Source organism: Pocillopora damicornis, chromosome 7 (genome assembly GCF_964200805.1).
Source record: "Pocillopora damicornis chromosome 7, jaPocDami1.2, whole genome shotgun sequence".
NCBI lineage: Eukaryota > Metazoa > Cnidaria > Anthozoa > Scleractinia > Pocilloporidae > Pocillopora > Pocillopora damicornis.
Window position 1 is genome coordinate 24,201,590 of NC_142676.1, and position 15,187 is coordinate 24,216,776.

General features: G+C 38.2%; 4 protein-coding genes across 4 annotated transcripts; 1 reads left to right on the forward strand and 3 right to left on the reverse strand.

The window, feature by feature from the left end:
* Positions 1-120: 120 nt before the first annotated feature.
* On the reverse strand, positions 121-1,125 carry LOC113672888 (beta-1 adrenergic receptor). Its single transcript, XM_027189234.2, has one exon. It carries the CDS (start codon positions 1,123-1,125, stop codon positions 121-123), a length of 1,005 nt encoding a protein of 334 aa, XP_027045035.2.
* A 2,188-nt stretch (positions 1,126-3,313) lies between these two features.
* LOC113672863 (histamine H2 receptor) lies at positions 3,314-4,706 on the reverse strand. Its single transcript, XM_027189209.2, has one exon. The coding sequence runs from the start codon at positions 4,493-4,495 to the stop codon at positions 3,473-3,475; it is 1,023 nt and encodes a 340-aa protein (XP_027045010.2). The 5' UTR covers positions 4,496-4,706; the 3' UTR covers positions 3,314-3,472.
* A 1,821-nt stretch (positions 4,707-6,527) lies between these two features.
* Positions 6,528-10,238, reverse strand: LOC113672887 (uncharacterized). The gene is made up of 6 exons (XM_027189232.2): positions 10,055-10,238; positions 8,656-9,456; positions 8,310-8,426; positions 7,752-7,880; positions 7,076-7,566; positions 6,528-6,882 (listed from the first exon to the last, which is right to left on the reverse strand). Exons 2-6 carry the CDS (start codon positions 9,296-9,298, stop codon positions 6,673-6,675), a joined length of 1,590 nt encoding a protein of 529 aa, XP_027045033.2. The 5' UTR covers positions 9,299-9,456; positions 10,055-10,238; the 3' UTR covers positions 6,528-6,672.
* Positions 10,239-11,143: 905 nt separating this feature from the next.
* Positions 11,144-14,799, forward strand: LOC113672871 (trace amine-associated receptor 1). Its single transcript, XM_027189217.2, has one exon. It carries the CDS (start codon positions 13,241-13,243, stop codon positions 14,222-14,224), a length of 984 nt encoding a protein of 327 aa, XP_027045018.2. The 5' UTR covers positions 11,144-13,240; the 3' UTR covers positions 14,225-14,799.
* Positions 14,800-15,187: the final 388 nt, after the last annotated feature.

Here is a 15,187-nt window from a genome sequence, read left to right on the forward strand (position 1 = left end):
GAGACTCTCGGCACAGCGGTCTCAACAAGCTCTGAGTTCACCAGAGAACACTTAGTGGTTTAAACATTTATGGTTTAGAAGAGATTTTTTTTGAGCCTCTGACGCTCTCAAAGCGTATGTTTACATGTCTTGTGCTGTTGCCCGATATTTACTCGAACAGAGAGTAAGCATGTCTGATAGTCTCTTGAACTGGAGGAGCTGCAGAAATTCTCGTTTCATCTCTTTGTCTCTGAAAGCATAGATGAATGGATTTACAGCGCTGTTCGAGTAATGCATCCATTTGACGATTTCCACCAGGCGCTGAAGATCGCGGCTTGCAGGCAAACACTGAGGACAGTAAACAGCAATCATTAAAAGTGAATAAAATGGAAGCCATGCCAGAAAGAAGAATCCAGATACCACTGTTAGGGTCATCGCCACTTTAATTTCTTTCTTTAATTGACTCTTTTCCCGGCAGGATATTCTACAAGTCCCGTCTGAACCAGGTGTATGGCGGCTCAGTGATATGGCGATGCGGAATATCCCAGCGTACATTAAGCTGACAATTACAAGTGGACCAAGAAACCCCACAGTAGTAAAACTCGGCGCGTAAAAACGTTGAAGCTTGAATAGTTTCTGCAGTGGAGTTGACGAAGCAATGAGGGCTGCCAATAGCCATGCCGATGTAATCGTCGCCGTGTAAACTCGAGACGAAAGGCGTTGATATAAGAATGGCCTTGAGACAGAAATGAAGCGCTCGACGCTAATGGCTGTTAAATGAAACACCGATGTCAGAGCGCTGAAAATGTCCAAGCTAATGAAAAACTCATAGAAAACCTCGCCTTTGCTGATTCCAAGGCCTGAGATGCAGATCCAAAGCGGTAAGGAGGCGACTCCCACTATGCAGTCGGAACAAGCCAAGCTGACCAGAAATACATTGCCTCTCTTTCGCAATTTTCGGTTGTGAATGAAAGCAGTCATAACGATTGAGTTGCCGATGACGATTGCAAGTGCGAGTAAAACTGAAAAGAAAACAAAGACGAGGGTATCCACTTCGGATCTGGGATGTAACGCGTCAGGCGAAAGTGAACTGTTAAGTGCTTCGGTTCCACTGTTGATCATGGATCTGTTTCGCTCACCCATCATATTTCCCCTTTTTTCCTCACCTTGTTTCGCCTCGCGCTCAACAAGTTTAAGAGAATAAAAATCAGTTCAAATCTAAGCGGAGAGTTTTAAATAAAAGAACAAACACATAAATCAAGCGCAGTTGGTGATTGACGTTTTAAAATCTTCTTTTCCGGTGTAAACAGCTGCTTGTCAGCTCTTCCTTTTCTTTCACCCTTTACTTAAATCAGTTTATGGAAACAACATAATTGTCACTTTCCACGGGTGTGAAAATATATTTCTTCGGGAGATTACTGTTGCAGCATTTGCAGATAAGCGGTTTTCTAGGCCTGCATTCCGATTACCGTATCTTAAGGTCGCAATATTTTACGACTGTACGTTCATTTCACTCGTCTCGATCGAATATATTATCAAGTAACTGTAGAGCTCATTTCCACCTTGTCAAAGAATACTCCATTTCAATAGTTTTACGGAAGTTTGGTTGACATAAGAACGTTCTAGTAATTGAAAGGGAATAGAAAATGAAAACAGTGGCTGTCACTTTTTTTTCTCAGAGAATGGAGAAAGACGATAACTCTTGCAGTTAAGATACAAATCGTCAAAAGCTCTAAAAAGCGACCAACATATAATCGAATGGCCACAAATTTTATTATGTGAAACCTTTGATTTTGCCGATGAGGCTGAGGAAACAGAGGAAAGTCCAAAAGAAAAAAGGGAATGAAAAGTATAGAGATATTTAGAAATATTTTCAGTAGTCTAAATGTAAATTAAAAGCGTAATGTTGAAAGTTGTCTTACAAATAAATGGGGAAAAGTGATACTTAGAGTCGTGGTTTAATGAAACACAAATAAATCAAAACGTATATGTGTCAGAAATTCGATTATTTGTTCTTTTCCAGGCTAAATACAAAGTACGGCCCTCAGCCATCCATTGGTTAACACAAAGAACAATGACGCAAGTGAAGTAACTAAAAGTGTAGACTGAGATCGCAAATGTTTAAAAGGATCGGAAGCTATATCATCGCGGTGAAGCATAAGTTACAAAAATTCGATTTCTACTCTTTATTAATATCAATAATGTAGTAAGTAGTACAGTCATAATGATAAAGAACATTTTCTGGAAGCATTTTAAGGCATATATACAATCTCACAACAGCTTTTTTACAAGCAAACGTCCTTATCAATAAAAGGCTGAAAGCATTGAAATGAAGATCAAGAGATTTGTAAAATAATACAATTCTCGACCTTTGATTTAGGGAAAAAATAAATACCTAATGTAATTTTCAACCAGTTTCGAGGAATTTATTCAAGCTGAGGTATGAGAGCTACATTTCTCAATTTATTTTTTTCTATGCTTTGGACTTATCCTTTTAGTGTGAGTACTAATGTAAATTTGGAGTATGATGAACAAGCTATTTTGAGTTTCAAAGAACAGCGCTTCCTCATTTACTGCAAGCACAAAACCTTTTCTTGCGAGAATGAGTTTTAATTATGACATAAATATAAGAGACATTTATGGAAATCTTCGCATTTACCTTCTTTCAAAGCATGAAGCTTAGAGCATCTCAAAGATAGCTTTACTTTCATATTTCATTAGGAGGGCCACAATATCGATCAATTCATTTTTCCAAAAAATCGGTCAGTGTTATCTGTCGCAAGTATAAGGAAAGGTAAACATGTTCTTGACAAGGAATTGAACAAAAAACCTCCAGATAACCGCTAATATTTTATTCCTATTATTATCTCTATCATTTTATCTTTTATTTTTTTGGCGAGGTAACATTTCATTTTTTGTACAACGTATTTACATTATCAGTAAACAGTGAGGAAATTTCAGAACGACAACATCACTTTAGCTTGGTATACTGATGGAATAAATCATTTCTAATGTTGCCATAGTTTCTCTCTGTCTTCCTTCTCTCGAAGGCGAGACCTAAAATCGAGTGTAAGAGATTTGTCAAGGGACGCCAGAAATTATGTAATCACGTCATATCACGTAAAATTCCCATTTACGAGCTTGTTTTCTCAAAAGAAAATTGAGGTTCATTCAGACTTCTTTTAAAAACTTAACATGTCTTTACCCGTTTGATTATTGTTTTAACCGAGCACTGTTTTTCCATGCGTTTTAACCCAGAAGGACGCAATCACTCGTTCCTCACATCAGTCACGTGAATAAAACTGAGAAAAGAAAAGTAGCTAGTACCATATGTCTCTTGCTATATGAACGAATTGCTGTTTTTATGTTAGCGTTAAGGCAGGACAGAAAAATGTCCCGGCAATTGAAGAGGGGCGAAAGATTCCACTAGCTTGTTTGTTGGTTTTTAAGTTCTATTGATTTCGTTTGAATCGAGCATCAGAAATAGGTTGCTTTAATTTCGAATGTATAAATCGAGAATCTCATGTGTATTTGGAAATTCCGGCTCCACTCCACCACTTCTACAAAATCTTTTAAAAGGACCCAAAAGTCTCGCGAAGGTTCGGCGCATTTCGGCATCACGAAAGGCATAGATGGCGGGATTGATTGCACTGTTTGAGTAATGCAGCCACTTTATAATGTCTACCATTTCATACTGAGCGTTGGACGAGGAAGGGAGGCATTGAACACAGTAGACATAGAACATGTTTACCACAAAGAACGGCGACCACGCAACGAAGAAGAATCCGGTCATCACGAGAAGCGTAAATGCGGCCTTGCGCTCTTTACGAACTCGTTGCTTGAGGTTCCCGTGCTGTGATGGTGCGCAATGGATTAACACTCGTGCAACGCGGAAGATTCCTATGTTTACAAATGTAATTACCGACAACGGGCCTAGGAAGCATACGGTAAACAATGCGGTAGCGTATACCTTTAGGATCTTCAACTTAAGCTTTTGTTCGTCATTGTCCCGCAAATAATTACCAGGATGTGAGCAAGCGACGAAAATTCCTAAGATCCAGGACAACATCGATGCAAACGCATACGGTTTGATGGAGAGCGTTTGGTGGTAAAACGGTTTAGAGACAGCTATGAAACGCTCAATTGATATTGCTATAAGATGAAGGTTTGACACAAGGGCGCTGAAGATATCAAGAGCAGTGTAAAATACCACAACGATGACACTTACTTTCCAGTTCATTATCGAGCCAAAGATTCGGATTGGCAGGGAGACACCTCCTACAAGGAGATCAGAGAAGGCAAGGCTCACGATAAGTGCATAGGCGCCAGTGTGAAGTCGACGATTTTTTATATAAGCTGCAATGACAAGAACATTTCCTACCACGATAATGAATATAAGAAGTAAATTAACCACAGTCCCTGCTTTCATTCCAATTCCAAGTTTTGCTAAAGAATTTTTATCAGAGTCATTCTGTCCATTTTGAAGAGTAAAGTTCGTCATCCGACTTTTACTCATGACGGCGAAAAGCTCTCGAGCCAAGATCACTCGTCTATGCCGGCACGGCTCTAACAAACTCGTTTACATTCATGTTGACGTGATTTCTTTTTTATTTGTGATTCCTCATGTATTTAAAGATGAAATAATCAATTTGAGGATCATGCAGTATTTGAATAGCATAACCTGATTTATGAATTTCACCGCGGCCGAGCCTTTTAATAAAAAATCCACATCTTGAAAGTTTGTCATAAGTTCTTTACAACCATCAATTACAATTCCCCATTCACAGCATTCGCAATTCATTTGGCTTCTGTTTTTCTGACAAGATAATTTTTTAGTAAGAATGTTTTAACATCGCAAAGTTCAAATACTACAGTGTTTCCATATGCATTCGGTCGGGTTTGAATGATCACAATGCAATCACTTATCTAATGAAATAAGTTTGCGTGCGTTAGTGATAGGTAAAAGGAAATGAACTTTTATCTGTGCTCCTAGATGTCTTTCTCTCTCAGTTTCGCTTAAGACAATGGTTTTCATCACGGTTGAGGCTTCCGACATAGGAAATATGTTTTGAGCTATTACCTAAATTATTTTGAATGTGTAAATATAAAAAAACTTCATAACATCTAGCTGTGTATAAGTGAAATGAAATTTCGAAAACATTATGGAAATTTGCGGCATGCCTTTCGTTAATTCAAAAGAAATAAAGAGCTCAATTTTCTCCTTTTAAAACTGAACTAGACATCACGGTTCTCTTTTATACATGAATGTGTGCACATCTCTCACTTCCCGCGATCCTAGGTCATCCTAGAAATTGTTTGGATGCTCGAAGAGTTAAGCCATTGACTCTTTTTTTTAAAATTTATAAGATTACTGAAAATAATCTACTTCGTTTTGCTGCATTGAGAAAAATATGCGATGTTCGGCTTTTAGAGTTAAGCTTTATCTTTCCATCGACAGACTGTTTCTTTTATAACTCTGCCCAATAATATGAAATGGCTCATGTGCACAGCGTCATTGAATTTGATTCTTAACAAAAAAAGACACTCAGCCTTGTAAAATTTTATGCACTTACGAACAACTGAGACAGACATGGAGATTTTACGGAAACGACCACATTGAATCAAATACGCTGCATCCTCCATAAAATGAAATCACATTAAAAAATATTCATGCTGCAATCAAAGGGAATATAATCTTATCCCCTTGTTGGAGTTGATTGATCATGTTTTTATTAAGTATGACTGTTATTCATTTTAATTTGACAACCTGCATGGAAATGCACCAAAAGGTTGTTATGTTCTGCTCACAATGAGATCTGTGCCTTGGTTAAGTCAATTAAGAACTGGTCGACATGAAATATACATTCTCTAAATCCAACTCTCTCGTGTATGTGAAAATGATTGGCAAAGACTTACAAATACAATTTATCACTTAAAAAAAACACGATTTTCTAAACTAATGTTGTTCAGAGATTTCATTTCAAAAACAGAAAGTTTAAGAGAAACTTTTGATTCTTCATTTTAGATTCATTTGATTTCCGCCCAGAGAAACTGTATTTCTCTATTTGCATTATTTGTCCCTTTGTAGCCTCTGAGATCGTTTAGGGGTTTACCTAATTCATGTAATAACAGCTTTGAGTGAATTTTTCTCAGTAACATGGCCTTCCGTAATCCTTCCAAGTTATAAGGGTGCCATAGCCAATCTTTGAACTGCCTTTTTGTCATTCTGTCTTCCTATTGAAATTCACTAATTATTTTCCAGGGAACCTACAGAGACTCAGCCTTTCTTACATTTATTTCTCAAAACAATCTTCACGTAATAATTTTTTAGTTTATTAAAAACTTTCGGGTCAGATTTATGATTCTTCATGGGGTCCGGAATCATTATTTCTCAATTATGGCGCCAAAATACATTATGTATTTTACACAAAAGGAACTTAGTTTCTACACTGCATCGCCAATATATTGATGAGTTCCACCTTTGAACTTATGTTTCAGTGATGAGCAATATATCTAAGAGGGACACTCACAAACACGTGACACCTGATTCCGAATAAGGTCATTTTAGTCTAAAAGTCGCGAAAAAGCACAGGTTTTTTTAGTGTTAATCACTTTATAATGCCGTATCTAGTTGCCTTATCACTGGATCCCTTCCGTGCTATTGATTTGTGTGCGTTCTAATAGCTTCCAAGGTCATTTTCTGCCAAAATATTCTTCTAGTAACTCCTCTGCAGGTATAAAAGCGAGGTTGCTATAGTGCACGATGTCGTTCTTGACGGGTCCATGGGCTCCGTGAGTTCCAGTCCCTTGCGGATAAGAATCTGTTATGGGGAAGACGTCAAGTACGAGAAACCCAGCTCTGCACATCTGCGTAGTAGCATAAGAGTTGTACAGCAAAATTCGCTATAAGGGCAATGCAAATTGATAAGTATCAATCAGTTGGACAAAAATAGAAATCAGTAACAAAATAATGTCGATGATGACAGCAATGAAGATGAAAATAATTAGTAGCAATCAAAACTATGGCAAAAAGGAGACCCAAACTAACAACTCTAATGACCAACCATGGTTTCGCAAACAGCTCGCAGTCACTTGCCTGTTGTGTAATAAACCTCTTATGTCCAAGATAAATGTTGCTTGCTTTTTCTTTGTTTATTGCTGTGGTTGTTTTCCATATAACTGTTCCTCGATAACTCCTCCACGTCCCATTCGTTGTCACATCATTTTTCAACATTCTCACTAAGCCAGCAATGAGTTTTTTGTAGCTCGTAAAGTTTGTGCTTTCAACAAAATGAAGTCCAAAGTTTAGTACAATGGCGCTGTTTTCGTCCATTTGAGTATCGTAGACAATGCGGCGAAAGTTTTCCAAAACTTTTTCATTGTTGTAATCTAAATTATCATATTGTCTCTTAGCAGCTGTAACATTATGGACAGGATAAATCCAATTATAACTGAAATTGCATCGTTTGAAAATGTTTCTACATATCCTTCTCTGTACCAGTGACTGGGCAAAGAAAACGTTGACAGAATCACCATAAACCCACAAAGTTCCCCTTTTTCTGCCAATGGGTCGCGTGTCAATAATGTCTAAAAAAAAAAGGAGAAAAAAGTTTTTACCAACAACCTTTAACTTTCACCTCACCGAATATTGGTTCACAAAAGGTTATTGGTTACCTAATTTGCTGGTTATTGTTTCCTCTCTCCACTGGTTTGACAAAATCACGAACGGAGCATCTAATGGAAAGCTACAATTAATTCGTACTTATGAGTACCTTTGAAATGTGGCTTCCATGTATTGCGCACCCATCGTCCATATCCGTCCCACAGAAAGTTGCATTTGACTTGACAACCTTTACTCCTTATTCTATCCATGGTTTCCTTTGATATGCTGGACATATTCGCTTACATAGAGAATAAAAAGTTCCTTCTTTGAATAACATAAGAGCATTAGAAAATCGCCTACAGATCTCAAGAGGCTTGGGTAGACTTCTTAGAATTGCAAACCAGTTCCTTAACGAAACTTGGTCAGCAAGTTGGAAAGTATTTCCATGGTACATCAGTTTGGTGCAATCAATACCATACCTCACCAAATAATTACCTTCACGAAAAGTAAGCACCCGTCCGTAATTCGGGTAATGCATTCTTGTCAAAGCTCAGTCAATTAAGTCAACACAATACTTAGGAGTCCACTACTTCCTGAATTATGATCTTATATTATTGTTACAACCAGGCTAATGTCAGGAGAGACTGGCAGTAGAATTAAGAGCTAGCACATGCAACCTTGAACTGCTTCATTGAGTTGAAGTTTTCGAGAAAACTGAGGAGCTTACCATTCTTAGCAGGAGGAATTGGTAATTCCACAGGACTCCCACCCCATAACGGCGCTTGAAGATAGTCCTTATTTCCTTCAACCTCTGGGTGCCGCTGATATTTCCCTTGTACATTGCCTTGGAAATGAGAAAAAAAGAAAGATGTGATCGGATCTTCAAGTGGTTGTGAAATATTTAATGCCGGACAAACCCCTACGCAGGTATGCAACTCAAGCACATTTTATCGTTTCTAATTTTTTTTTCCTTAAAGCATTAATCGAGCATGGTTTGTTGCGTCGAATGAGCAATCCAATGATACTATGCAAAATACATGCATATTGGGAAATGAAACCCATCTTTGACTCACCAATAATAAACCAATCCACTGGAGGGTCCTTAAATCCATTGCATGAAGTAAAATCCAAAATGACGCTTGCCTTGTAGACTCCAGCTTCCATTGCAAGGAACAGAACTTCGTATGTTCCGTTTCCGTGATCAATAACTGTCGGAGAGATAAAGGACGGTCCCCTTATAACAACCCTCCAAGAGTCACCACCCTCGAGTTTAGGATGACCCTCCTTTGTTTGAGACTGGATGCTAAAACGGCTGTATTGCCCGGCGGGTCTGATATCCCACAGTGAGATAAAGCTTGCATCTGGATCGGTGCCATTTTTTTCAATGTCTCTTGACGAGTTCCATGGCATTTTGTTTTTGCATGGTAAAATCATGGCCTGCCAATCCCGTCTCGCTCGTCTTTGTCGACACCAGTGTTTGGTGAAATCAGCAACTTCCTTGCTTGGGGACTCATTTACAATCGACGAGGATATACTATCTATAGCTACTATATCTCGTAACCGAATGGATATTTTGTGACCAGCCAAGTCCAGCTCGTTCTTCACTAAAGGTTTTGATAACCACAAAAATACGTAGATAACAATAAAGACAGCAAGAGAGATTTTGTAGAAGTCTCTGCTGGATCCTGTTGAGCGAGGAAGGACCTGGATTCGCATGGATTATCTGCACCTTTCACTCTCTCAGTGTCTTAATTTTTGCGCGTTATCATTATATAGAACTTTGTGCTGAACAGAATGGACGAAATTACGTAAGAATGCACAGATTATTACGAATGATATTCCGTCACACCCGTTACCAAACATCATAGTGGAATCTGCAAACATGAAATATTTGCAGCGAATTATACACATGCAGGTATCCAAATGGTGCCAAGTAGTGTCAATTAATTTTTTCCTCTACTTAAACATGTGCGTGAGGTGGTTCACGGTAAATCTAGCTCTGAAGGGAACTGACTACCTAAAGTTGAGTTTTGAGTGATTACTCAGAAAATTGAGGAGTTCAGTCCCTCTGTCTACCTTCTCCAATTGCGTTTTTAAAGGAGGGTCAAGTTGAATCATTACAACGGGAGAGATATTTCTGGAACCATCAGAATCTTCTTTTCAAAAGAAGTCTCTCGAAACTTTGCATTCCGCCGTTTAAAATCCAATTTTAAACACAACTAGTGGACCTAAAAGCTAACGAACCAAAAAAGGGAGAAGTTGAATAATTCACAAATATATTACCCTACAAGTCTTCATACGAACCGTTTATCAATGAACGCTATTTCAAAGAAACATAAACCCATAACTCGGTGTAAAGATAAACATTCTCAAGATCACAAAGGAAAAATTATTCTCGTATAGAATTGGTACGAGAAACCAACGTTTTACTACAGATATGTAGATGATTATTATGATATAATAAATACGTACCTAAATATCCGCCAGCTACTTTCAAATTCCTTTCAATTAGACATTTGCCCCGGTGACTTACAAATAATTTTTCTCTCCTGTGTGATATTATCAGTAGATAACGCTTATGACCTTCGTTTGATTTTATGATGCGGAAAAAAGCCAGGGTATAGGAACTAAACAAAGTCACAAACAAGCTCTTCTTGGTTAGAGCTTTTTTGTTTGTGCCTCACGAACACAGGTACCGGGTAGACTCACCGAGGCATGGTAAGAGTGGACCTTTTTGTGTTATAAAACCTTGCTTTTCGTAAGTATCTCTCCGTTTTGTTTTTGGTTATACTTATTTTTTTTACGAAAAGGAACAGTATGACTCCTGTAAATAAAAATTAAACGAGATAGATTGCTGAGGATGGGCTTTAATTTGGGTGAGTGAAAAAAACTGGTCGAAAACTCTCCACATTGCTGCCTCCAACAATTAAATTGCAATGCAATGCTCGGTGCCTTGTACGGGGGGCATAAACATGAGTGACTAAGAGATAATTTCTCTTTACAATAGCGATACAATATCAAGTACACAAGTGATAGAGAATAAGAATAAAGGAAAATATTAATTAGGGGATTATTAGTTGATCCAATACCAAATTCTCCGAAATAAAATCATAAGTATTGTATGGCAGACAGTAGAGATAATTACTGATGAGATCTCGGAAGCGAAGGGGTTAAAACACCTGAAAGAATTATGAGCTATGTGACGAACTTCTGTTTTGTCTCCATTACAGCAAAGTATTGCTCGTCTGTTGTTCGACCTCAGGGTCCCAGACTACATGAGCAGGGTGGGAATGATGAATGATGCGTTCAAGCGACACATTCCTGAGTATTCATGGATGAATGGATGGATGAACGAGTTTTTCCCTTGCTCAAAATAAATTCTGTTGGATAAGATGCGCGCGCTTTAGCCAGTCAGATATCTTTATTTCAAATTTCAGGTTGAAAGAGAGCGGATAACTTTAGGTAATCGAACCTGTCAGTTCCAATTACTTTTAGCCAAAACAAATTGTTTATTTTTCTAAAATTGACAAGATATCTCCGTTTGACACCTTATAATGGACCCACCTGTAGGACCTGCCTCATAGAGAAACGGATGACAAACCAGACCTTTTCAATTGTGAAATTTCGAAAATTAAGATACAACCTTTTAAGCTTTTAAATTGTTTCAAGTCATTCACCTGTGACTTGGTTCTTGATGGAAGGAGAAATGGTACGTGAACTAAATGGTACAGTATAGAACTATCTTGAATGCACAGACAATCCCTAAAATCAAGCTCTTCACATAGCGCACCTGAACTTCTTCAAAACTACTATTTAATCAATGACTGATCGTCAAAGAAAGAGTCCATTGTCTCAAGAAAATATCACAATGACAGCGTATTTCATCAAGTTGTCTGAGGAACAAGACGAGAAAGACAAAGGGAAGATTTCTTGCCATCCCGGAAGAAAATTCTTCTTTACTGTCGCCACAGTCCTTATACTCCTCGCAACATTTCGTCTTTGGCTAATTACCCATCTGGTAACCGCGCCGGGAAACTTAAAAATGTACTAGACATCTACTTCAAATGCTTCCTAGGGAAATTAGTGGGATCCGACATGAACGTCATCTCTCCATATATATAGAGCTTCGACTGAAAGTCTCTGGCATTGCGTTATGATTTAAGACGAATGGAACAAAAAGCCTTCATCTACTTTTGAATGTTTTCTTATCCAGTTTCTATCAATACTTTGAGATTCGTCCCACGCTTTTTTAAAATTAACTGCAGAAGACAACATATGCCTTCTTATCCTCTTTTTTTCTTATTAATTTTTCTCCTATTTAATTTTTTTAATTGAAAATATGATTGTCATGTCATGGTGACTTAAGGAAGCAACCGAGTCGCTTACGCTGAGGCTGCTTTTAGCAAATTTAAGGATTCGATAGAAAACCGCGGTAACATAGTGTCAAAGACAAAACTGGCATCTAGCAATTTAACTTTTTTAAGTGTTGGAAAATAAATGGAAATAATATGTTTTCATAAGCCATTTAGCAAAAATATAGTAAGCTAGTTGATCAGTTCTTACTTCCTTGGCGGTTTTGCTTTACAAGCAGAGCTGAAGAGCTTCGAATCAAGGATATCAGTTATTTTCTGACATGCGACTTACAATTATCTCAATACAAGACCAGAAGTTGTCTTATCCGGTTCAGTGGGGAGATTGAATACAAAAGTACAGTTCTCTCAAAAAGTGACAACTTTATATTGCTTTCATGGACACAAAGTCGCCGCTAATAAGTGACAATACTTATTTTTTAGTTGGTTTTCCAACCATGGGTACACCCTTACAACGAGATGAAGAAAGTCTATTTTTGAACCACCCGAAGGGAAGACCTAAATATCGTCGGTAGTTATTTAAAATTGATCCCAAAGAGATCAAACCCGTAAGCGCTTCAAGAAAGACCATGTAGGCTAGAAACTGTACGTGCTCCAACCAAGGAAGGCTAAATCATCCGGCTAATAAATAAACATAGACGCGACAGCTGTGTAATTCTCACACTGAAGACGATCTCAATTAAAATTAAATTAAATTCGTGCAAAGAAACAGGCTAACGAAGGACATGAAGTGTTCAAGCCGGTCAGGTTTGATGTCACTACTCTAAAAATATTGCTTCTGAGTTCTTTCAGTTCAGGAAATCCACATTTGGCCTCATTACACCAAGCGTGGCTCCGGCCAAGTCGACATCTCATGTCATACATACAAACATATATTATTATTTTACATGCAATGTAATCGAATCAATGTGTATACTACCCCAAAGCTGTAATGACTGCCAAAAAGGTTTGCGGCAAGAGCTCATGAATTCTGAATCAGTTATGAGAGTGTACACAATTTACGATTATGTTTCTGATTCAGAAATACGAACATCGACAGTCTTCTACAACAAATTTGATGTAATAATGAGTTTGACGTAAATCCTCATCAATCGATATATAACACGATCCATTTCTCATTGGATGAAGCGCCAAGACAAACCCGGTTGATTGTCTTAGTGGACGACAGAGACAGCATAAGTATAGTCTTCTCCAACACAAAGTTCCAGATCAACAAGAGTTAACGAAGAGCATCATAATTTCTGTTGGCTGAAAAAAGTTCAATCATCAAGCAAAGGAAGCTTTAAAGATGGAGAACACAACTCATCTGGACGAAAAGGCATCGAACAACACATCATTCCGTTCCATGAATGAAGTTTTCATCTTCATGTCTCTTTATGTCTTGCTCTCTTTGATGACCATCACAGGAAACACTTTTGTTATTGTTGCCTTCAAGAAGATTCGAATTCGAGCTGCCATAAATATGTTCTTTGTCAGCCTGGCTGTGTCAGATTTGATGGTTGGGGCAGTTTCAATTCCACTGTGGATCTACCATCTGTCCTGTCCCTCTTTCAAAAGATGCCGTCTACCAAGTGCCACTGTAGGAGCCTTTTATCAAGCATTCGACGTGTTTAGCGCGATGGCTTCCACATCAAACCTCATAGCCATAAGTATCGAGCGATACTTTGCTATCTGTTGGCCCGTTAAGCACCGAGTGAGCTCCCACAAGCGATACTACAAAATGCTGTTCACCACTTGGATCTACTCCGTGCTAGTCACAAGCATTTACTCAGTCGATTTCAGCCCAACATGGCAAAAATATCGTGGCTTACTGGTATTTGTGGCAGGCTTCGCTGTCCCTCTCATTGTCCTCGTTGGCATGTACAGTAGTATTCACTGGGGTGTCAAGAACATGAATGCAAACTGGAAACGAGCAAACGCCGAGACATCGGTCCTTTCTAAAAGGCTTCAACAAGAAAGGCGAACAGTCACAACGATGGTCATCGTGACTGTGTTGTTCTTAGCCTCCTGGCTTCCCTTTTTTGTGGTATCCCTGCTTTGGATTTTTCAACGTTCGAGTCTTCTTGGCGGTGGAGGAGGAAATGGATTCATGCGGCTTATGGACTTCATAAAATGGATGCATTACAGCAACAGTGCAGTGAACCCGCTTGTGTACGCCTATCGCAGCGAGGAGATGAGAAGAATTTTGATAAAATTGCCTGAAAGGGCTCTTGGAATGGAGCTTGAGAGGCGTCGTGCGATTCGACCAGAAAATAGGAACAAGTGGCTTTAAAAAGCTTGGCTGTTTTTCGACCAAAGTTAAGTGAACTTTGTGCCTTGTGTACTTTTTTCCTTAAAAATATCCACAAATAGTCCACAGGTTGGAAATAGAGAACATTAATAATCATGCGAACCGGTGCGCACAAACAGCTTGCACGGATATCAGCGGTACATAAGTCAAGAAGACGATGGTGGAAATTTTGGTAACTTATGAAACTTCTCCTCTTTTCAGCGCTTGACTCTCGATCAGTTCTATCTCTTTACTACTTTGGTAGGGTTTTCTTGTTCTGATTCTTCGCTTTTAAAAGCAGCATACACTTTTTTTTTTCGGCCAGGGTGACAAAATAGATGTTACAACGATTAACCCCCAAAAAACCTAAATTCAAATTATGAGAAGCTATATTGCTATTGGGTGCGTTTAGAAATCTTAAAATAACGTCGACAATTTTTTTCCCCAATTAGTAAAGTTGCAAAACACCCAACTGGTTACGGCTCGATAGGGATAACTGGAATTAGTACTAGCTTTTTATTTCGTGTAACGGACATAGTTGACGTAAAGAAAAAAGAATAAAGGCAGGGAACAAAGCTTATCCTTGTGTGCTGATGATGATTTAATCAATGGAAAGACAGGTGATAAATTATCCGGTATCAGAACTTTCTCTCTACTATTGACATCCTTATAATTATAAAACAAAGAAAAGATTGGGAATTGTTAAGTTCTGATCTTTGATGGACAGATCAATATGTGACATTTAAAAGGACATTTTTATAATTAAGGCATCATTAACTCCACTATGAGTAACTTCAAATTAAGTCAAGTCTTTTTAATGATCGACTCAGAGAAAAATATTGCCAAGTTTCAGTCTAAAGTGGTTTGTGAGAGTCTCTATTCAGTTCTCTTTTTAAAAGTTTCTTTATAAATGAAGTTGTGTCTGAAAAGCGCGTAATTTATTATTCGGAATCATTCCCCACTTTT

Bases quoted from the DNA above. Each gene is read 5' to 3' on its own strand.
- LOC113672863 (XM_027189209.2), bottom strand. From the start codon at position 4,495: ATGAGTAAAAGTCGGATGACGAACTTTACTCTTCAAAATGGACAGAAT.
- LOC113672887 (XM_027189232.2), bottom strand. From the start codon at position 9,298: ATGCGAATCCAGGTCCTTCCTCGCTCAACAGGATCCAGCAGAGACTTC. The intron at 7,567-7,751 runs GTACTCATAAGT...TTTTTTTTTTAG, and splicing joins ATGGAAGCCACATTTCAAAG to ACATTATTGACACGCGACCC. The intron at 6,883-7,075 runs GCAAGTGACTGC...TTGCCCTTATAG, and splicing joins AGAGGTTTATTACACAACAG to CGAATTTTGCTGTACAACTC.
- LOC113672871 (XM_027189217.2), top strand. From the start codon at position 13,241: ATGGAGAACACAACTCATCTGGACGAAAAGGCATCGAACAACACATCA.
- LOC113672888 (XM_027189234.2), bottom strand. From the start codon at position 1,125: ATGATGGGTGAGCGAAACAGATCCATGATCAACAGTGGAACCGAAGCA.